We start from the raw sequence: 22922 nt of genomic DNA, 5'->3' as shown, positions 1-22922 counted from the left end.
ATCTTGGGGATGGTCTGCAGGCACACCGGTGTGCTCACATGTGCTGAAAGCACCTTGTTTGGCTTTGTAGACATGCCCTTGCTGTAGCTTTCTCCCCTGCATCCTCTGGGCAAGGGAAGATGCTCACTGCATCCCTGCACATTTCACAAGCTCCAGCTTTGGACAGCCAGGTCCAGCATCTCCTCCAGCACTGCCCTTGACCCCCCCCATTAACAATGGGAAGGCAGAAGAGAGACGCCAGGTAGGAACTAGGGATGGTTTCACTCTGACTTTTCACTCAAGAATAAGAGATGCCGCTATGACAGGAGCCAACGTGCACAGGAGACCAGAAGCTACCAAAGGCAACAGCAGGGCTTGTCTTCTGCAGGGCTGGCCGTAAAAGTCATCGTTCCCGATGGTGGCAATGAAGCAGCAGCCAGCGGAGAAGGATCTTTGCGTGAGTTCATCGAATTACCACAGACTAAAAATAGCCAGGCTGTGGGAAATTGCAGGGCGCCTCCGAGGCACGCTCCGAAACGACGGCTGCGGAAGCGAGGGGTAATGCGGATGGACAGGCAGACGGGCCGCAGAGCTTCGCGGCGGGGTGAGGAGCAGGAGAAAAGAAAACACTCCCATCTCACCAGGATTTTGGGGGGAGGATGTTTTTGCGCTCTCTGCCTTGGAGATGCTCTGATTGTCCCTCCTGGCATGGCACCTTGGGCTCCTCTGCCCACCACCAGCCTCTCCTCGTGATTTCCACCCAAGAAAACACTCCCCTACAAGGTCCAAGCTCTCATCAGCTTTGCCACCGCCCGTAGGGGTCTCCAGCAGTCCTGGGACTTTCAGCGAACTCTGCAGCTCCGGGGCTTTTGGGTTGAGGGAAATCACACTAGAATGGCACACTGGTGGGGATGATGAGGTGGTGGGGGGCTCAGCATGCAGCCCCAGAGGTGGGGGGTGCCGACGCTCCTCTGCACTGCTGCACGTCCCAACACGCGGCCTGGTTGTGCCTCAGTTTCCCTAGCTGAAGGTATTGCATCTTGTAAAGCGATCAGGCTCTTTGCAGGCACGGAGCAAGCAGTGCCAGCGCGCTGGCAGCTCAGTAGAAGACCTCCTGCAGTTTTCCTCTGAGCAGATGCCCCAGCCCTGGGGTGTGCAGAGCCAGGCTCCTGAACACTCCTGCTTTGTGTTTCCTTGTCCCCTTCAGCAAGCCTAGCCTGAAGAAGGGGATCCTTGGGCCCGATATTATGACGTGTGGTGCCCTTCTGCCTTGGAGCAGCAGAAAAGACGCACTTACAGCTCCCAGCTGCCTCAATCCAGATGGATTTTCCCATACAGAACAGAGAGTGCAGCAGAAAAAGCAGAGGAGTGCAAGGTCCCCATCCCAAAGCTAGCACATCCCAGTCTCCTCCAGCATGGTCCATGGAATCTTCTCTCCCCAAATGGCTCAGGTCACAACTCTTTTCCCCAAAGGAACAATTTTAGTGGTCACCACCTCCACATCAGGGGCCATCGCAGCCCTCTGTCCTGTGCCAGCCACAGTTTCAAAACCAGGGAGAGAGGAAAGGCAAACTGGGCCCATCCCCATCTTCCCAAAGCATGGGGTAAGAATGGAACCTCCTGGTAGCAGCTCAGGGGATCACAGGTTCCAGTTCAGCTTCCATCAGAGATAACGAAGACAGCTGCAGTGAAGAGCAGCCAGGGGGTTAAGACCAACAGCTTCATTCCCTGCATGCAACGGCAATGGAAGAGCAGAAGCAGACGGCGAAAAGGAGCTCTTGGTTACCTGGCTGAGGTGAACCACGCTGCTCTTTCTCACCTCAGAGCTTCTGGGCTCTGTTTCTGCTTCCAGACCCCAGGTGAAGCCAGGCACAAATATGAGGAGCTCACCCTGAGCGTCCCGAAGGAGAAACCTCCAGCAACCCAACAAGGCGGAAGGAAGGGAGGGAAGGCCAGGTTCCGGTGCTCGCCATGGTCCACTGAGCCACCTATTCATCCCTGCGTTACTTGGCAGAGCCCCAGCAGCAATGAAAACCCATCAAAGGACCTGGGAAAGCAAACCAAGCTGTGCGCGGATGAGACAAGCTCCAGTGGAAAAAAAAAAAAGATTCGATTGGCTTGGCAAGAGAGACGAGAGCCTGATCTCCTGCCGAGTCAATTTTGAAAGCTCCGCTGGGGTTTTTTAATCCAGCAGGAGATTTCTACTGCCTCCCAGGGTTTGAGTGTTTTTGTGACAGACCTGCGGGTTGCCAAGCAGAAACGAAGTCAACTCCGTCGAGTTCCCGTACAGGCTGGCACGGCCTTTCCTCTGGCACCTCCAGAACAAGTCAGCTCTTGCAGAAAGGCAGAGAAATGGCAGCTTAAGATTTCTGCCTGCTGTCTGGGCAAAGGGATAACGCAACGTGTTGGGCTGACACATGTTTGGCCCGTTACTCCCTTTGCTGGACAGATTAAGGGCTGCTTCCACATAGGTCCTCTATCCTGACCACCCAGATGGTGGGGGGAAAGCCCACGAAAGGCCAACAAGCAACACAGCAGGGACGTGGGAAGGAAGGGCTTGCCGTAACTCCAAAATGACATTGTAGGAGAGCAAAATGCTCTCTGGTGACACTTACCATCCTCCGTCTCTTGCCAGACGATGCCCTCCAGGTTCACGCTGGTCCCAGGCTCACAGGGGCCCAGGCACTCGGGCTCGGTGGCCAGGGCCACGTCACAGGTGTTCACCCCCACCGAGCGGGTGCGTACCATGATCTGCTCGCAAGGCGACGAGATGTCGTTGTTGACGACGGGGACAAGAAGGTGCAAGGGCAACACCGCAGGCGTAGAGACTGGAGACTCCATCTGCAGGGAAAGAGAAACACACTGGTCACCGCTAGGAATATGGGAAGGAGAGCAAGTATCAACAGGCATCTGCATTCCTGGAGAACCTCAAGCCCAGGGCTGCCATCTTCTCAATGCCTGTGCCAGCAGGCAGTTCAAGTCCCACACCCCATCAGAGGACAAGGATCTCGCAGGTCTCTCCCATCCTGGCATGCCCGTACCCATGCAACCTTGAAGAGCCGGCACTTTACAGTCATATAGATCATACCCAAAAGTCCCTCCGCAGGAGGTATCTGCTCTCCTGCTTGAAAGAGTTTGTGCCAAGTCCCTTCCCTGTCGGCTTTTACCGGTGAGGATGCCTTTTGGCTATTGTTCAGATGTTAATGCAGTCAATGACCTGGACCTGATGGCTTATTAGAAGAAAAAAAATTACAGGCTTCTGCTCAACTGGCAGGACAGGACAAACAAGTAGCAGTCTGCCTTCAGCACCCAAGAAAACCAACATCCTCCTCCTCCCAAAACTACCCTGTGACCACCTGAAGACGCAGGCATTCAGATCACAGTCCTCTTCTCCGTGCAAGCATCCGCTCCAGAGCCTGCTCTGGCCAACAGCCGAGCCAACTGTGACAGCCATCGTACTTTCCTTGTGCATGGAAACCACTTCTCACGGCCAGAGCCGGGCTTGGAAAGCCACCAAGCCAACACGCCAAGCGAAACCATGGCCAAGTCACCCTGCCACTGACAAGCCAAGGTCCTTGGCCGCTCTGTCATGCTAGCAGATTACAGCAGTGTTAGGAGAAGGATGGCTGACGGGCTGATTTTGCTGCTGGTCAAGGGAAGGGTAGGGTGGAGACCTTCCTGTCCTTCAGGGTTCATCAGCCAAGCCAGCCACAGTCAGTCATCCCCTTGCCTTGGCTCGTGAGCATTTGCAGCAGTTTTGGGGCTAGCTGCTCACGCTCTGCTCAGATCTCCTCTCTTTATGGTTTATGAACTTGGTAAGATACTGAGCAACCTCAAAGAGAAGCAGTATGATTCCTCATACTGGTTTCCACCAGTCAAATCATCAGCGAGCGCTGACATGGGTTTTGGTTTCAAGCAGGGGACGATCGCTCTAGAGTATCCAGGACTACACCGAGAGATGTCCTCCTAAGCCTCTGCTGAGGAGAGATGATTACACCCATGGAGAAGCCTGCTGGTCACTAAGAGTGGGCATGACACCAGCCCATGACCACTTCCAACTTTGCTGTTGGCTCTCCTTGGCCAATGCTGCCGACAACCACCAAACAGTCAGACTCCCACCCTGAACTGGCATCCTGGTCCTGACCAGCCACCAAAACTATCCACTCCCTCTCTCGCTCATGCGCCTCCATCCTTTAAGCAAGATAAGTAACTCCAGCAGAAGCTTGCATGTCCAATCTCACCTGCCCCACCAATATGGTGCCCACAACCGGAGCATCCCACCTCCCCATCAGCTCGTGACCCCACAAAGCCTCTCCGCATCCTCAGTCACACAAACACCCTTTGCGAGCAGAGAAGGTGCAAGAGGCAAATCTCTAGGCAGAGAGGAGGACATTGCATCGGCCCAGCAGCTTCTGCCTGCTCCCACAGGGGTGGCTGCAGGCAGAGACATGAACGTGATCCCGCAGAGAACTCGGAGATCTTCTGGCTCTGTCAGGGGAAGCGGTTTTGTCTTCCATCAGGAAAACACAAAGCACCTTCTGCCTGTGTGCCCGCAGCCTTCTCCTTGTCCTATTGCATCCGTCCTCTCCCCGGACAGCTCGTCAGAGCACATCCACCCCACTGAGCGTTAAAAATGGCCTGGAGGTCTCGAGCAGCAGCGGCTGGACCACAAGGTCCCCTCCACCAGCAGCACAGCTCTCTTCCCCACGTATCACTTCCGACCTCCCATGGGCAGGACCAGTTCTCCCCGCAGAGCCCATCCCCAGCTTGCCACCGCCACACGCCTCCGAGGCTGCACCACAGCCAGTGCTCCAGTTGCATCCCGTCGGATTTGAGAAGGGTTTTTTTGGCATAAAACAACCCGTCAGGAGCCTGCCAGAGGGGAGGGCAGCACCCCCACAGACAAATCACACCCCCCCAGAATACAGCAACTCCATTCTGCGCATCTGGGCAGATCCAGAAAGATGCTTAAAGCAACCACGAGGCTCCTTCGACGGGGCGCAAGAAAGCAAACTACTGGTGACCGCCACGTTTGGCAAGCCAAATGCCAGTCCCACGTTTCGCAAGCCAAATGGTAAGCGGACAGCTGGAGAGGGACCGGCAGGGCTGCCCGATCCTGGCGGGCAGGAGCAGAACCCCGGGCGGTGATGGGGAGCGCTCGCCCCCAGCACCCCGGGAGCAGCAGCCGCGTGTGTGCGCTTCAGGGTTTGGAACCGTTCCGCTTCCTTCCACTTTGCAACGGAAACCACAACGCAGCACAGGAGCGTTTAATTACAGTTCCAGCTCTGCTAATTATCGCCCGGTCACATTCATAATCTGCATTACGCCACGGTGCATAATAAGCAGCTCGCTGAGATCTCTCTAATAAGTGAGGCAGCTTGATGGGATTTCATATTTCACCCTGCACTGGAACAAACAGAGCCTCGTTTAGCGGCTGTGGGGAGACGAGGCGGCTCTCCTGCGCCCTTGCCTGAAGCTCAAGAGCAAAATAAAAAGGCCCAGGGCGGCTCTCCAAGGGCGAGGGCAGGAACAGAGCCGCCTCGCCGGGGCACATCCAAAAAAAGCCAAAAGCTGTGCCGGTGGAAGACACAGACGGATCAACCCCTGAATTTCTCCCCCTCTGCGTGTGTCTTATCTCCCGGTGCCACAGCTTTCCATCCTCCCGCTTCACCGAGCAAGGTCAGAAGACTGACTCGCCGGGGGGAGCCGGGGGGGCTCTGCCGGCCGCTCTCACCATCGGCATGGCACGCACCCCACTCCCTCCGCCAGGCCAAGGGCGATGCTGGCATCAGGGCACGGGGCAGCACTCGTACCCTCGAGCAGGGGCTTTCGCATCTCCTCCGTCTAGCGATGATGGAGCAAGAGGACATCTCCCACTGCCCACAGCAAGCCCCGCATCCTCCTGCTTCCAGTTCCAATGCATGCCACCCCCCAGGCAAACCACTGAACGCTTCTGGGCCCGAGATCCCCTCTGCAGATGGAAAATGTACTTCTCCTTCCTTGCCGGGTAGGCTCTAAGGATTAAATGCCAGCAAGCGAAACGCAGCCGCTACGTGCTCGCTGCTGGAGGGAGCTGGTGTGTCTCCAGCAACCCCTCTGCAGGAGTTACGTGGGGTGAAGCCTCCCCGTACCAGCACTGGCTGTCCGCGTCTGTCCGCCGGTGCCTCCCCTAATGAAAGCCCTTTGTGTTTCTGGCGGAGGCTTTCCCATCACGAGGAGCGTGCTTTCACTACTGCCGAGGACAGAAGTGGAACGGAGCCAAGCCCAGGCAGCGGCCAGCACAAGCGCTGCTCGATGGGGGGAAAAAAAGCAAATCCACTGAGAACTCAGGGCGATGCTGACGGCTCCACATGATGCTGGTCCTGGTGAAAGGGCTCTGGCTGGGTAATTAAAACCTACTCCTCGTCCTAGCCCTTGCTTGAAGGTGGGACAGGATCGCACGTGCAGGGAAGGGAAGCGTGGCGGTGGGTGCCGGCACGCAGAGATGCACACAAAGCAGCTCCTGCCATCTTAGAGCTGTGCCAGCGTGGCTTCATTACCATCAGTCACTGTTAAGGGGACGTCACAGCTTCATGGCAGCCCTTAGCTAACAGGAGAAAGAGAATGAGGCACAACAAAAATAAAAACATACTGATTTTGATGCCAACCCCTAAACTACCCAGACCACCCACCAATATTTATGAGCATTTTGGGTTGCTCTCAATAATCAAAGGCAACCAGGCAAGAAAACTGCATTTTTGAGCAATGAAAGCCGTCGGGGAGACCAAAACCCCACAGAAGATTAACCAGAAGATACATTTGTGGTGCATCTACACCACCTGGTGTAGGGCACCTGCAGAGGTGCTCCCTCTTTGTCAGCGAGGACCTTGCAGTGGTCAGCGTGAGACCACAGATGCATCCGAGACAGTGCTAGGCTTCCAGTGTATTCCCACATTAACGAGCTACACTGCGCCATGGCCCATGTTTCTCATCTAGAAGGGTCCTTCAACTCCTGCAAACGCAGCCAGAAAATGAAAGCCAAGGGGGAGCCTCATCACTGGTCACAAATGCTTAGCTGCCATGTGCCAGGAGACAAAACATGGACCAAAACTTCTCCATCACAGGAGCACCGCTCGAGACTGCAGCCAACGCATCCCACATCACTGCATGGCTCAGCCCACCGTTTGGGAGCAAACACTCTGGTCCTGCTCAGCCACCACATCCTCAACAGTTTTGCTTTTTCAGAGTAGGACCTGGGAACATGAGCTTCCAACTCCTTGAAGAGAGATAACCAGGGAGCAGATCCATCCAGTTGATGAGCATCTTCGGTGGGCATCTCCAAACCTCAAAACCACAGCACCCAAGGTGCCTCTCCCCCACCACCGGTGACCTCAGCAAGGATTTCAAAGAGAAACCGAAGTCTTCTCCAACCTGAACCCCCAAAGCTGGGTATGGAGAGCCAGAAGACAAATTTCTTTGTTGGCACCCGTGCTCACCATGCCTACGATTCAGTCTTCAGTCTACTTGCAAGCATTGCTCAATAAGCTCCGGTCACATCCCCCAGCAACAACATCCTGGCACACTGGAGGCACAGAACCCCAGGCAGCGTGGAGGAGGCTCCAGAAGACCTCCTCCCCGAATAGCACAGATGTTAATGAACCCTGACTGTTTGCTGGACAGATTTTTCTGCACCTCAGCAAGACAGTAGCCAACAAGAGCTTCCAACAAAACCCTGCATGCAGGGAAATAATGGTGGCAGAAGTGCTAGGTCCAACGATAAGAGTCAGGAGTGTGGTCTGAGGCACCAGTCCCAACGCTGTTGCCTGTTGCTATTCCCTCTTGCTAGCTGGAGGTTGAGGTTGCTGACATCAAGATGTAAAAAAAGAAATCTGTTTTAGAATAAAGTTTCCCTTCCCTGGACAGATGCCAGCTTAAATAAATGAATCCAGTTATTTCTATGGACCGCAGGAACACGCTCAGGGAGGACACCGAGTTTCTTAGATGGCAAATCTGAGCCCACTGGACTTCAAGGCAGCTGGTCCAAGAAAAAAGGAGTATCGTCGTTTCCGACAGCCCCCTCTAGCAAGAAGCAGTAAATGCCACAGCGAGGAAGGATTTATGCTTCCACACGCCGCAGAGCAGAGCAAGCTCAGCATTGCACTCCCCAAATTCGCTCTGCAGAGAAGAAAAGCGAGCGTGGGACCTCATGGCCAGTGCCACCACCAGAAGTGCCAGGCAATCTGGATGGGAACTAAGGACTTTTAAGGAGCAGCGGTCCCCATTTCCCTCCTCGGATGATGTAGCTTGTCCTTGGGAGCTGGCAGGTAAAGCGAGCCCCAGGCTGCATGGCAGGCTGGAAGGAGATAGCAAGTTCACACCCAGATGGTCCGGACTGGTTCTGCCACCCAGGACTCTCACCATCTCCTCGAAACCACACCAGGGGAGGCCAGTTCCCATTGATGCTCCTTGGCAGCTTGTCCCCGGTGCTCCTCACCATCTGCTCTCACCCTTCCAGACACCCGCTTGAGATTTGCAGCATTTCCCAGTCACAAGGCCATTGACGGCACAGTGTGACAGGAAGGCTCTGCCTACTGAAGGTTGCTTGCGCATCCTCTCCCAGCCATGCCAAGCACCCGTGTCCCAGGTCCAAGGTCCAGCTGTCCCCTGCATGGAGGGACTTTGCCTCCACCCGTGCAAACCCCTTGCCTGGCCGGCAAGTCCCTGCAGAATGGCAGGAGAAGATGGTGGCCAAACGGCCAGCACGACGCGGCATGCCGGCTGGGGTCGGCAGGAACTTTTCAAACCCAGACTCATCCTTATCTGGGCATCCTGGGGAGGCAGCTGTGGAAATCTGCCCTGGCCGCACATGAGCACGTCACAAAAGCCAAAGCCTGGATGAGAACCTCTGCAGGAAGCTCATGGCCCTGCCGCCAGCACTGCTGAAAGCAGACCCAGCTGCGGTAACGGGTATAGCGGGGTGCAACAGCCCATTCGGGAAGGCTGCAGGTACAACCTGCCACCAAATCAGCCATGAGGGACTGAACCAAACGCTGCTCCCGGGTGATCCAGACAGTCGTATGCATATCAACCCCAGCCATACTGCTGGAGAAATTCAAATATTACCCAGCATGACCTCCAACGAGTCGCTTTCTCTCCCCGGGCCACCGCTCTCCGGCAGAGAGGGGAATAAAATCCATGCTTGAACACAACGAGTCTTATCTCAGCGCTTGCAGCGTTTCGAGATCAAGAGGAGGCAGACGCCGCAAAGGCACAGTCTTGCATATTACCACGTCTTCAATAAAGCCAGGAATAGTATTCAAGACAGACGTGCTGGCACCAAGTCACCTGCTCCAACCGCTTACAAGACTATCAGATCTGCTCTAGGAAGCGGGAAAAAAAAGCTGTCTCCGGTAGGAGAGAGGTAGCAAAGAGCAGCGATGAAAGGGGACAGTTGACGTGAGCGAGAGACATGGCAAAGCAGAAATCCAAGCTGGGATCTCTGTGCATCGGTTCCACCAGTTGACTGAGGACGTGTTGTTGGGGTCTCGGTTCACCTACTGCCAACAAGCGATGCCCCACAAAGTGGCTGCACCAGGCTCACCTGCTCTATTGAATTAAAACATGAAGTGGCTCAGTCGGTGGTGAAAAGGGGAAAGATCCCGTGTGGGTAAGTACTAGAGATGGGTCCAGGTCAAGGAAGACCAGAGATGGTTGGTAACATGGAGCACGACCATAGATGTCTGCAAGCATCCTTCGCATTGACCAACCCAGCCTTTCGTCCTTTCTTCAGCACTGCTGCTGCTGTGCAGAGGCTGCTCCTGGTCACCGGAGTCATCCTCTCCTCTGGCAGTGCTGTCCAAGCAGGAAAGCTCTGACAACAACAGCTGGCTTCCCACTGCAACCCAGATCTCACATTAAGCACCCCCCAAGCCATGCTCATCTTCCTGTCAACATGGCCAACATTGCTGATGCGTGGTTGGCTTCTTACATTGCTGCTCTAGCTCCAGAATCCCCTGCAACGCCAACACCACCCACGTGTCCTTCAAGCCAAGATGCCAAGTGGAAGAACCACCATGGGGCCAAGTCTTGCTTTTATTTATTTTCTTTCCCCCAAACCCAACAAAATAACCAGGCAACTCTACTGAAGCAGAAAAAGGATCCTTTCCCGCCACGGGAGACACAGCAGGCCCCTTTCCTGGGGACCTTCTCAACCATCGGTGCAGCTCAGCTCTCCAGTGCCCCCCTTCAGAGACGTGCATGTGATCTTTTTGCTTTCTGGGCTGGAGGCCATCAACTCTTCCCCAGTACATGGCTTCCCAGCAAGGTCCCAGCCCTGCACTCAACCTTCTTGCAGAAGGCAGCTCGTCAAGGCCCTGAAACCCCCTCAGCTCACGATGTCTATCTACACCAGGCTCCTCCAGCTGCCAGTCCCCAGCCGCTCTCAACCAACTACCCCCACATTCATTTTCTGGTCTGCTCCCACTAAAAGAAATTCACGTAGGAAGACCAGAAGCAAGAGGACCAAAGCCACAATGACAGCAAGGCAGACACATTTTCCTCCTTCGACCAAGTGAAATTCACACCCAAATCCGAGCAGTGCACAAATGGCCACCGCTAATAGTAGCACTCCTTGACCAGCACATTAGAGCAGGCAAAGAAGCGTCATAAAAGGTTTCACAAGCACCTCGGTCCATCAATCTCCTAGAAAGAGCATATAAATCCAGGAGGCCTTTCACAAACCGCTTGCTGTGGTGTGATGCAGCTCAGGCGCCGTTAAAAGCTCGCTGATAACCACGGGCTACATAAAATCCAGCCGAAGGACATGGAGGTTGCAAACAGCCAAGCTACAGACAACCCTAAAGCCCAAATCCACAAAGCAGTCAAGGGAAATCACATCAAAAAGTAGCATCTTCATGGCAAGATGCCTTAACTTTGCCGACTCCTTGGCAAGCAAGAAGACCTACGGGATGCGTCTCGCGCCACGCAGCACCCTGGCCGAGATCCTGAGCACCAGGGCCACAGGTTCACAGAATCACAGAATCACAGAATAGTAGGGGTTGGAAGGGACCGCCGTGGGTCATCTAGTCCAACCCCCCTGCCGAAGCAGGGTCACCTACAGCAGGCTGCACAGGATCTTGTCCAGGCGGGTCTGGAATATCTCCAGAGAAGGAGACTCCACAACCTCCCTGGGCAGCCTGTTCCAGTGCTCCGTCACCTTCAGAGGGAAGAAGTTCTTCCTCATGTTCAGACGGAACTTCCTGCGCCCCAGTTTGTGCCCATTGCCCCTTGTCCTGTCACTGGGCACCACTGAAAAGAGCTTGGCCCCATCCTCCTGACACCCACCCTTCAGATATTTGTAGGCATTTATAAGGTCCCCTCGCAGCCTTCTCTTCTTCAGGCTGAACAAGCCCAGTTCCCTCAACCTCTCCTCGTAGGGGAGATGCTCCAGTCCCCTCATCATCCTTGTAGCCCTCCGCTGGACTCTCTCCAGTAGCTCTTCATCTTTCTTGAACTGGGGAGCCCAGAACTGGACACAGTACTCCAGATGAGGCCTCACCAGGGCAGTGTAGAGGGGAAGGAGAACCTCCCTCGTCCTGCTGGCCACACTCTTCTTGATGCACCCCAGGATCCCATTGGCTTTCTTGGCAGCCAGGGCACACTGCTGGCTCATGGTTAACCTGTCGTCCACCAGGACACCCAGGTCCCTCTCCGCAGAGCTGCTCTCCAGCAGGTCCACCCCAAGCCTGTACTGGTGCATGAGGTTGTTCCTCCCCAGGTGCAGGACCCTGCACTTGCCCTTGTTGAACCTCATCAGGTTCCTCTCTGCCCAGGTTCACCCAGGAATGACCCACCACCCAAGCAGCTCTAGGGACAACGAACATTTAACAGAGCTTGGCATCTCCAGTTAGGCAGACCAACAGCCAGCCAGTAAGTATGGGTAATCCTGTGACTCCCAGGGTGCTATAAAGAAAGCAGTTTATCTCTGTTTTTAAGGAGAAGAATATTATGCTTGAACTGAAGTTCCTACTGCAAGCATCGCCATGCCAAGTACCCACCAGCACAAGCCCCAGACAGCAGGTTCCCACCGCAGTATAGAGGTCCCCACGCAAACACTCTGGGCCAGGTCCTTCTCAGAGGATACCTGACTCCACCACCACCTTCAAAGAGGTCAGAAAACCATGGTACTCCCGATTTGCTGTGCACTATAAAACAGGCTGAAAACAGGCCCTCTGGAGATGATAACCCAAAAGTTACCAATAAACCTTGATCAGGGTCAGCAACCAAGGACCACAAGCCAAACAAGACACTTGGGTCAGGGCAGAGCACAAGAAGCTGGCACAGCAGCTCAGCTGTCGGTTAGGAAATCGCACAGCTCCACCTGCCTGGCTCACCCTTTTCTTCATTTTTTCCTCCCAATTTTTCTCCACCTCAGTCTTGCAAGTCTGAACCTCCAGTCCCTGGACACCATGGCTGCTGGGCCCCCAGCAATTCGCACCAGGGCACGGCCACGCAAGCACACACACCAGCATGCACACTTGGAGCATTAATAATTAAGTGCTTTGATTAATTAATGATGCCCGTCCAGGCACAATGTCTTGCGCAAACTTCTTATCTTTAGAAAGCTGCAGTACATATAAAGTCAACCAGAAGTGACACAGCTCAGGATTTACTAATAATTTCCATATAAAACTGAACTGTCGTGAACTTAGAGGAGAGGAAGACGGATCCCAGACTTGCATCAAAAATGAGCCAGGCTCTGACCTGCCTCATCTAGGATGGGTTTCTGCTGCTGAACATGGTCTAGTGACCACCTTTCTCCCCATCAATCTCAGTATGCAGAGCACTGCTAGCACCCATTCCCAGGTGAGAAGGGACAAAGCCCAGCCCACAAGCCACCGCAACCACTTTGCTGTTGCTGTCAAGCCAAAGGACCCATGATGGACAACGCAACCACGTGCACAGATGCTGTTTTACCACACCGCTAAGAAACCAATTTTTACTTCTGGTAAAACAAGAGACATGATATGAAAAAAGGCCACTGTTTTCAGAGAAGAGCCTAGAAAGAACAGATGGAGTGTAGGGTCAAAGATGGGCTTGACTTGCAGGTGTTTTCACCAACCAAGCGGTAAACGTGGCATGGGGATAGCTCTACCTTCCACAACAGTCAGATGCAGCACTGGGCTGCATCTCCCAACATCCAAGCACTGCAAATGGGTCCAAAAGCAAGTGTCTGTCACACCTGGAGTCATCGTGCAAGAAAAGCAGCGGGGATACGGAGTTACAGACGCACATAAATCAGTGAAGCATTACCCCAAGGTGGTCCTTCCAATGATCTTGAAGGCTATCATCTCCAAGATGCCATCTTAGCGTCACTGAACGATTTGGGTTGGAATGGACCTTCAAAGACCATCTAGTCCAACCCACCTGTCATGAGCAGGGACATCTTTCACCAGAACAGATTGCTCAAAGCCCCATCCAACCTGACCTAGAACACTTCCAGGGAGGGGGCATCTACAACTTCTCTGGGCAACCTCTTCCAGTGTCTCACCACCTCTTTGTAAAAAATTTTTTATGTTGAATCTAAACCTACCCTCTTGATCTTTGTTCACGCAACATGGCCGAGGGATTCTTCTAAACACAGAGATGGCACAGAGGTGCAAAGCGGTGTCACCAAGCTGGCTTGGCTACGCTTGTCCTATCTTGAATACCCACTGGGAAACTAAAGCGGTGAGGCCAGCTTGCAAGCAAGACCCAGAAGCAGAGTGAGAAGTAGCACGCAGTACTTCGCTCAGCCATGTCGACACCAAACCGTCCTTGCCTCTCCCTCAACCCCAATTCAGTGGGGACACAGTATCGCAGAAGGGGAAATTTAACAGTTTTGCCCTGATGGCTCTTCTCAAGAGTGCAGCAATTGAGCTCCACTCTGGACATCTCCTGATCAAAAAGGACATAGACAAACTGGAGGAAGTTCAGAGAAGAGGAACAAAAATAACAAGGAGGCTGAAGGGATTGGTTTGGAAGATGAGATTAAAAGAGCTAAATATGGATAACCTGGTTCAGCGACAGCCATGTGGGGACACAGCTGTAATCTACAAATGCACAGGGGATGAAAACATCAAAGAGGGAGAAGAATTACGCAGCGTGACGCAGAGGGTGACAGTAAGGAGGAATGGAATAACTTGATGATGGGAACTTTAAGCAAGATGTTGGCCACAGCTTCCTGGCAGGGAAATTTTTCCTAAGCACACCAGTATTTTCCAGGTGGAAAAATCCTTCACCCTTCGCCTGCTCTCCTCCTTCCCATCTCCCTGCATCCCTCTGTCATCCCACCCGCATCTCTCCCCACAGCAGCCCTTCAGCACCCAAGTGCTGCTAACACCCCAGATACCCCTACACTGGGCTCCGAATCGCCATCAACCACATTCACAGCACTCCCGAGACATGGCAGCAGTCCTCGTGCTTTCAGAGAGAGCCAACATGCAGCAGGTTCAGACTTGCCCAAGTTCAGACAAGGCACCAGCAAATCTCAAGCTGGCCAAATCTTGCCAGGGTTATCTTCTGAAGTTCGTCCACGTTGCAACCACAATACCAAGCATTGCTGTGATGAGGGCACAGAAGTCCACCTCTGTGGCTGGACCAGAAGGTCCACGGACAAGCAGATAAGAAAAAAAGTCCTTCTCTCATCACTTTTGTCTATCTACAAATGGCAGTCAGTGAGCTGGAGTATTTTCTAAGCGGTTCTTCTGTGCAAGAAACCCAATAGCCTGCAGAAACAAACAACGTTTGGTCTTTGAAGGTCTTGTGGACTCTTGCCTCCTAGGCATGAGAAGCCAAGCTGTGCGCTCAGTGCTCTTACCTAGAAAATTTGCTTGGGGAAGGGGCAGTGGGGAAGGAGACAACATGAGGTCTCCATGAGGCAGGGTGTATCTCCTGAGCCACCTGCACAGCTCCTGGAGGAGATCGAGCACCGGGGGACCGCAGACTTGGTGGCACACTGAGAAGTGGCACGTCTCGCACCCCCTCCGGACCACGGGCTGGACACAGCTATGGATCTGGGGGAAGAAGAGCAAACCCATTTGCTGGGTGCTGCATCCAGAGACTTGCCAGCACGCTGCACACATGCCACCGAAGCAGGAGAATTTTACGTGCACTTTGTAGCCGGTTATTCGCAGCTCCTGGAGAGGCTCAATTCCATGGCGAGACACACGTAATTCACATGCGATAAGCAGCAAAGTCTAAGGAGGAGTTTCAGATCTATTTATCCCTCAGGCAAGAGGAGACATCTTTCTTCCATCTATTTAATATTAAAGACCTGTTCTGGTATGATTTTCACGTCCCAGCCCTTGCAGGCTGTGCGTTTAGGAAGCTGCCCGCTCGGCGCTCAGCTCCTCTTCTTTGTAGGTTTTGCTCCAGTTGCCAGGAGAGAGCCTGGTGGTTTCCAGACACAAAGCCGGCTCTGTCCGACAGCCTGATGGGGAGATCACAGGAGGGGAGCGAGCAAGAAATAAGCCCAGTCACATGATACACGAGGATGTGGGTGAGCAAGGGGAGGGAGTCACCGCGCGTGTCCCATCCGAGGCGGCCGCAGAGCAGGGACGAGCGCAGTGCTGCCCTTTGGGGACTCCCATCTGGAGGAGCAGCTCCCAGTGTTGCTTGTGGAGTGCATGCCTCTGTCGCCCCGGCACACAAGATGGAAACTTCACGCTAAGGTGGGGGATGACAAACATCTTCACTTTTTGTGCTGTGTCTTCCCCTGCTCCATAAATCCCAGCTTTCCAGCAATTTTTTTCAAATACGCTATTTTTGAAGCGGCACAAGCCAATACTCCTATTCTGGCTGATACATGCTGTGCTCTCCCCCATCCCTGGAGCAATGGCTTGCACCCGTGTCCATCAGCTCCTGCTGGGAACATGCAGCCATCAGTGCCTGCAGGACGCAGCAATTTCGATAGAAAGTTTTTCAAGCCGGTTCCTGAGGTTTTATTAAGCACTGAAATCAAGGCACTGTCTAATCCCTGAATAGAACAGTGCCCAGTCGCACCCAGTGATCCCAAAGCAGCACAGCACTTGCTCGTATTGCCATGAAATCTCTCCCGATGAGTCGCAAGAGGAGGAGGAACGAGCTTTGCACGTGAACCCATGGGCTCCCATCACCTACCATCACTCTGGATTTTAATTCCAGCCTTGGAGATGAAAAGCAGCTCTCTCTTCTTCAGCTCAGGTGCCTTTAGTCTGATCAAAAGCATTTGCCAGGAGGAGGATGAGCTGAGCTAGGTTCTTCCCCAGGAGCGTGCCGGGGGGAACATCCCAGGCTGAGCCAGGCTTTGCCAGTGAATCCTCCTGCAGTACGAGTCTGGTTTGCACCCACCGGGATCAACAACCACAGCTTGGCCCAGAGCTGCGGCATTCAGCACTGCCCATTTTTAACACCCTGAGCACGACTGTGTCGAGCGAGGCACCGACCTCCCCGTGCAGCACGAGTCAAGCCCTGCACACTCCTCCAGGGTCCGGTTTCTCCTCTGCTGCCCTTGCCAAAAAAACACACTTGCATCAACCGTGGTGCCTGGCAAATCCCACGCCGCCAGCGCTGCCACGAGCCGGTGCCCGGGGTGCTGGACACAGCTGGGCTGCGAGGCCCGAAGGTCTCGCCGGGCGGGTTCTGTGCTGACAACCAACCGCCGCCGGCAGCCGAGCAGCACGACTGCAGAGGATCGACCGCTCACAGGCGAGCTGCGCAGCCGGGGAGAAGAAGAGACGAGCTAGAGCCGAGCCAGACCGTAACTCATCACCTGCAGGCTACCTACCAGACAGGGAGCAGCGGAGCCAGGCCGGGGGCTTTCAGCACGTCTAAGGGAGCGGAGCTTTGTGATTTGCATCACAGGACTATGCCGCCCACAGCCACGCTCCTCCTAGAGAGCACTTGATGTAAAAATAGAAAAATAGCTTCAAGTGGCTGCTTCGTCGGCTCCTCCAGACTGTAGCGAGGGGAAAAGCTGCATCTGAAATCCAAATAAGCCTCCGCCAAAGGGGTATGCCGACACCACCTACGGCTGAAGCTTTCTTCCAGCCCAATTAAGCTCCAGGAAGGTTTTTAGCCCCTAACCTCACGTTTCTCAGGCTGCACGCAGCGATACCCACGGGTCACCGAATTCCAGCTAACGAGAAGTCGCTCCCCTTCGCCACGAAACAAAGCCCAATGCTTGTTTTGAAATGAGACGGAAAACAGTCACCACCGAAAAAGCACCATGCAACGCCAGCAGCCGCTGTGCCTCTTTCCACCCAGCAGCACCTTCTGCACATACGTGGGCAAAACTGAGACGCCGGGGCTGGCAGGCACAGGGGTCAGGGCAGCAGCGGGGCTGAAAGCCAGCCAAGGTCATGCACAACCAACATGCCGGATTTTTAGCCAGCATCCCTAAAACAAAGCAAAGAGCCTGCTAGAGACAGAGCCACCGTAAGCAAGCCCAGATCTTCACCGATTTTATTCCCCGCCCCACTGAAATTTCATTGATTCTTCAAATAAACAGCTAGCTAAGGCAGAGCAATCCTACTATCATGAAAAAAAGCAGAATAATAATAAAAACGGGCATTCTAGCACCAAGGACGCCACGCATGAGGCACTCTGCTGCGTATCAGGCTTTGCTGGCCACCACGGCCCCAAGCTCGGACACCCTTCACTAAAATTCAACTGTTCCCCTGGGGCCGAGAGGGATCACGGTGCTCTCAGCCAAAACAGGCAACCCATGGAGGAGAATACACGTCCTGTTCGGAAAGATGCAACGGAGTCGTAAGCCAGAACCTGGAGGGTTTTTATGCCCAGCACAGGGGGCATACATAGAGCAAGGGCTTGGCAGGAACGGGGAGTGCTGACACTGTGCCCCAAGCACCCCCACAGCTGGCCCACGAAAGCAGCTGTGGGCTCAGCAAGCGAAGCCCACCACAGCTGGTGAGCACCCCACTGCCCGCACGTGGAGGCTCCCAGCTGCGGAGAGCTCTTTCAAGGCAAAGAAAGTCAACAAGGAGCAAGCGCTGCTGTTAATTACCTGCTGGCTGCATGTTTCCATCTCTTCCAATCTCCCCTCCTGCCTTGATGAGAGGTGGGAAGGGATCAGGCAGCCCCTATCTGCTCCCAAGGGCTTTCCGTGCCCAACAGCTGGCTTCAAGAGATGATTAAAAAGTCATCTTGCCCAAGAACTGCTGCGGGTGCAGAGCCGGCCTGGAGGCCATGGGCAAGCATCATGTGCTGTTCAAGTCATCCTTCTGGTCGCTTCCATAAAAAGGATGCCCTTATCACACAGGGACCCCGCTACCCTACAGCTCCACATTCACACGCTCCTTGGGAAGCCAGTCCCACAGCGTTTCTTGGATTTGACTCCTAATCAGGGATTTTTTTTCAAGTGCAGGTTCTCCGGGAGGGGAAGACAAAAAAAATACGAAACCAAGGCAAGTGGGACTAGGCAGGACACCAGAGTCTCTCCCAAGAACGTCACTGTCACATGCCTGTCCTGGATTGGTGTCGTGACCCAATCGCACCCCACAATACAGGATTCCCCATTACCAATGGGACAGTCTTCCAGAGCCGACACTGGAAGCTACAGGACTACCGCAATGGTTGGCCAACAGCTTTAGATACCTCTACTTCAGCTTCAAGAAGCAGAAATGCATTTCTGCCTGGAATAAACCCATCTGACCTTCAATCACACCACCTCTCTCGAAAACACAGAGGTGGCTGTCTGTACACACTCATCTACTCTTGCCTTGTACCTGATGGAAGCTGATATCAATTTTTATTGAGACACCATTTGGACTGAGGAAGAAGGTCCCCAGCGTGACAACTAGCAGCTCCAGGATGCCAAGGCATGCTAAAGGGCTGCTTGTCCACAGACGGGAGGGCTGCCCCATGTTGGGGCTATGAAGCACGGCACCAGCCAGGGAGCAGCAGGGCTTTGCACAACTACAGGACACCCTGGGAATGGGCAGGAAGGTGCACATGAAGGCAAGAGATGGATGGATGGAGATCTGTTTGCGGCAACCACTGTGCTCAGAGTGGTGTGGGCAGCAAAAGCCCTCCTTGGTCCCACTGCCCATCACTTTGGGTCCCTGCACCCATCTGCACCTGATGTTAGCTTTCATGAAGCAGAGGCAGAAGGTGACACCCCGGTGCCTTTTGAACATTACCAAGCTCTTGTCTACAGCAGATACCGTGGTCACATCCCCCAGACATCACCACATAGTTCACACAGGGACAACCAAGGAGCACCCCAAGGGCATCCAACACGATGCAGTCCCATGGCACAACCCAAGGACACAATCCTTGACCAACCCAACCCACTCCCACCACAGAAGTAGAAGTACAGGGGCAAAAAAAGAATTAGGAAGCAAAGCACAGCGCTTTGGAGATGCCATGCTGCCCCAGACCCACAGCGGGGGAGGCGTCTGCTCAGGGGATCAAATGTGCACGGCAGCAGAGGCTGCCAGGAGAGGGGCACAGTTGACATGTCAGATCCAAGAGATCCTTCTTGGCCACAGAGACTAAAGACAAACGCTGGCGTCTGAAGGGCACTGCCTCAGAAAAGCAAGTTGACTGCTGCAGGGATGAAAGCCTTAGCAAAGCTGCATGGGACGAGGAAACAACCAGGGGCTGGGACAGATTCAACAGGATTAGTGAGTTAAAACTTGGTAAAAAGCAAAGAAATTACTCCCTTCACGTGGAGGAACACCACCACGGACATGACAGAGAAGGGGATCTGAAGAACGCCACTGAATAAGAACTCAGAGCAACACAAAGAAGGATGCAAACAGCCAAAGCGACACACACCAAAGCCAATGGGCAGTGCAGCAGGAAGGAGCACCGCTGACTTCCAGAAGCAGCAAGTGAAGAGACCTGAAGACACACAAGGTTTCAGAGACAGAGAGGAGGACGCCCAGCCGGAGCCACGCCAGGGGACACTGCCTTGGGCAGAGCTACACAAGCAGGGAGAGATGTGGGATGCAGACTAGCAGGGGGGGAAAAAAAAAAAAAAAAAAAAAAGCACCTTTCTCCATTATATTAGCAACCTCCTTTCCCACCTAGAGCAGAGCAAATGTCTTCTGTGCCCTCTCTGTCCCCCACGCCAGCAGCCTCTGCAGCTGCCATCCTCAGAGATTACTGAGCTGGGGTCCCGTTCCTGTAGCCAAGCATCTCCCATGGTCCACGGCTGTCACTCTTCTTCCCTTGAAAGCCAAGAGACCGCGACTCATCCGTCATCCAGCTTTAGCTGCTGCACATATGATCCCCAGCCCCGCAAGATGTCCTGCCCATCAGTCATCAGCACCTCAGGCTGGCAGCTATGGGACAGCCCAGAGCGGAGGCACGAGGACAAGCGTGGCCAGCCCTGGCTCTGCTGGCGAGGCACTGCCCCACGCAAACCTCACGCAGGCATACGGAAAGCCGCTCCGGCGCTGGAAACACAAGATGCGGAGAAGCCCCCATTTCTGCTGCCCTGGGAGCATTCACACCTCCTTCTCGGTGCATCCAGTGCTACATGCTTTCCAGCCTGGACACGGCCATGTGGGGACAACCGGTGCCATCACTCTTCCTGGGGTCCAGGCCCAGCTCAGGGTTTCAGCTCCAGCGTTTCCTGACCATACAAAGCCCACCAGAGCATGTGCACCGCAGCTGGAGAGCGGGAGGACGCTCTTGAGCATGGGGAGCACCTAAAAAACCGAAAACGATGGGCTCCCCGCCTCCTGCTGCCCCTGCATCTGCCTTCCCCAACCTTGGTGGCTTTGCCCAGCACTTCACCAGGCTGATGCACGTACAGCATCACACCAAACCCAAACCCCGGTCCCTAAGCAAAAGAAAATACAGGTTTTCCATCAGATATGAGCTGCAAGAAGCCACCCACCCTCTGCTCCAGTTTGTTCATGTCCTCAGGAGCGGCCAGAGTCACACAGCCACCTTCTCGGGCCAGGAGAGACATCCCTGCTCCAGCCCCTGCTCCAGCCCAAGGCTGCGGGCAGGAGCCGGCCAAGGCGGGGACCTGAGCTGCCTTCCCGCGGCAGCAGCTCCCACCTCCTCGCACGCAGACAGAGGAAGACCCTGCAGGAGGGAGGCGAGAGCAGAGACTGCAGACACAGCTTGTTTTAATTGCATCAGCAATCGCTAAGCAATTAATGGCAGGGAGGAGGAGGGGGAACAGGGCACTGGGAGAGAGAAAGGGACACAGCAAGCAAGGGGAAACAATTTGCTCTTTCCCTAAGGAGAGGGGCACTATTTACAGCCGCAGCTGCAGCTGCGGTGGCCTCACCCGCTGCATCCCGCTCGCAAAGAATCTCCTCAGCTGTACCCAGACCACTAACACAGCTTTCTTCATGCTTTAAGCCCCAAAGCCCTTTTCCTGAAGTCATCTTTTAGCCTCAAATGGAGGTCTCTGACCCTTCCACATGCGCAAGCCCTCCCGCATGCTTCCCAAGAGCCACGAGCCATCCCCGGCCAGGCAAACACCACTGCCAAGGGCAAGCAGAGGCTGGAGGTGAAGCCTCCTGCCACCGTGCTGGGGCTCTGCTGCTCAAAGGCACCGCAGCTCCCACCTAAAGCACTGCCCAGCCTCCACTGTCACCCCCCACCCATCCCACCGACTGCACCAAGCCAGAAAGCGAAGCTCATCCCTGGGAGACGTCATCCTTCAAAGCTTCTGTGGCTCGATCCCAGAGATCGCAGCTCCCCAAATGCAGCCTGGAAAGCGGAGATGCCGGGATGCCAGAAAAGCATCGTCGCCAAAAAGCAGTAAAACAAGTGCCAGGATCCATGACCGGCTTTGGTGCCGTCTTTAGCCACAATGAGCCGATGCTTAAGGAGAAGCCTGAACACAGCAGCACCGACAGCTGGAGCAAAAATCTTCAAGGAAGGGGAAATCAAGCAGGAGCTGCTGGTCTGATCTGGGGAAAGCTGGAAAAGCCGGCCCTGAAAGGAAGGCAGACAAACGAGGAAAGCATCCATGGGAATCGTCCACCAACCGGTTTGCAGCCTTCTCACCTAACCCTCCTCTTCATCATGTCTGGCAAGTCAGCCCAGTGATGTTGCCGGCTCCAGGATGGCAGAGCCAGGCAGCGGCGATCTCCCCGTGCTCAACCGAGCGCAGGCAGGCTGGCAGCTCCACTCACCTCTGCTCCTGCTGCTGGAATAAAGCACTACGGCAATTTTTTGCTCTGTTTAGCGAGTGCCAGGGACTGCCAGCACTTGCAAAGCTCAGGGCCTGACCATGCCCCCGCCGAGCGATTCTCACTGCAGTTCACCCAGCGATGGAAAATGGCTTTTGGCTCATTAACAAGCCTGTGCCGAGACCGGGGGATTCACCCCGCCCCTGCTCCCTACAATAGACAGGGCTGCCCGAGACACCCCAAACTCAGCTCCAGTAACCCAGCAAGCACGCAGCCAAGCGGAATCCTTGGCCAGATCCCAAGCCCTCCTCCTGCTTGATAGCAATCGTGCTGGTGACTTCAAAAAAAAAGAAAAAAAAAGAAAAGAGAAAAAAAAAATTCCTCGAGCTGGGCTCTGAATTCAGGTATACTTGGAAGAAAGGCACAAGGCGCTCCGTGCTAGAGAGCTTCCGGCTCGAGCGAAGAGCTGGCAGGAAAGGCTCAGCTGGCAGCAGAGGCTTCTCTCCAAGGATACCCGCGGGAACAGCCCACCTGGCACCCCCAAAGGAGAGACACGACATGTCGTTGCATTGATTTCACCATTTTCTAGAAAAAGGATCCGAGGCGCAGAGCCCAGCGGCAGCGCGTGGCTGCTCCCAGGATGACTTGTGACCAGTCGTGGCAGATCAGTGGAGAGCCAGAGAAATCCAAACACTACAAGCTGGAAACCTGATGCACCCCAAGGCTGAACACCGGGCAACTGCTCAAAATACAACCTTTGCTACAGCAATACAACATGAAACCATCCTTCACCCACCGATCTTTGCCTTTTAAAGATTAAGG

At 54.4% G+C, this 22922-nt stretch overlaps 1 protein-coding gene across 5 annotated transcripts in view; it reads right to left on the bottom strand.

Annotated features, from left to right (window-relative positions):
* The window catches only part of ZNF609 (zinc finger protein 609), a 73810-nt gene that overhangs the window by 14930 nt on the left and 35958 nt on the right, over positions 1–22922 (bottom strand). For all 5 annotated transcript variants that reach the window (XM_075431737.1, XM_075431736.1, XM_075431734.1 and 2 more), the window contains one exon: positions 2595–2820. In XM_075431737.1, the coding sequence (XP_075287852.1) occupies positions 2595–2820 (226 nt within the window). The remainder of the gene's footprint in view (positions 1–2594; positions 2821–22922) is intronic.

Source organism: Opisthocomus hoazin, chromosome 10 (genome assembly GCF_030867145.1).
Source record: "Opisthocomus hoazin isolate bOpiHoa1 chromosome 10, bOpiHoa1.hap1, whole genome shotgun sequence".
Lineage (NCBI taxonomy): Eukaryota > Metazoa > Chordata > Aves > Opisthocomiformes > Opisthocomidae > Opisthocomus > Opisthocomus hoazin.
The sequence above is the reverse complement of the archived record's forward strand: the minus strand, read 5'-3'. Positions and strand labels throughout refer to the sequence as shown.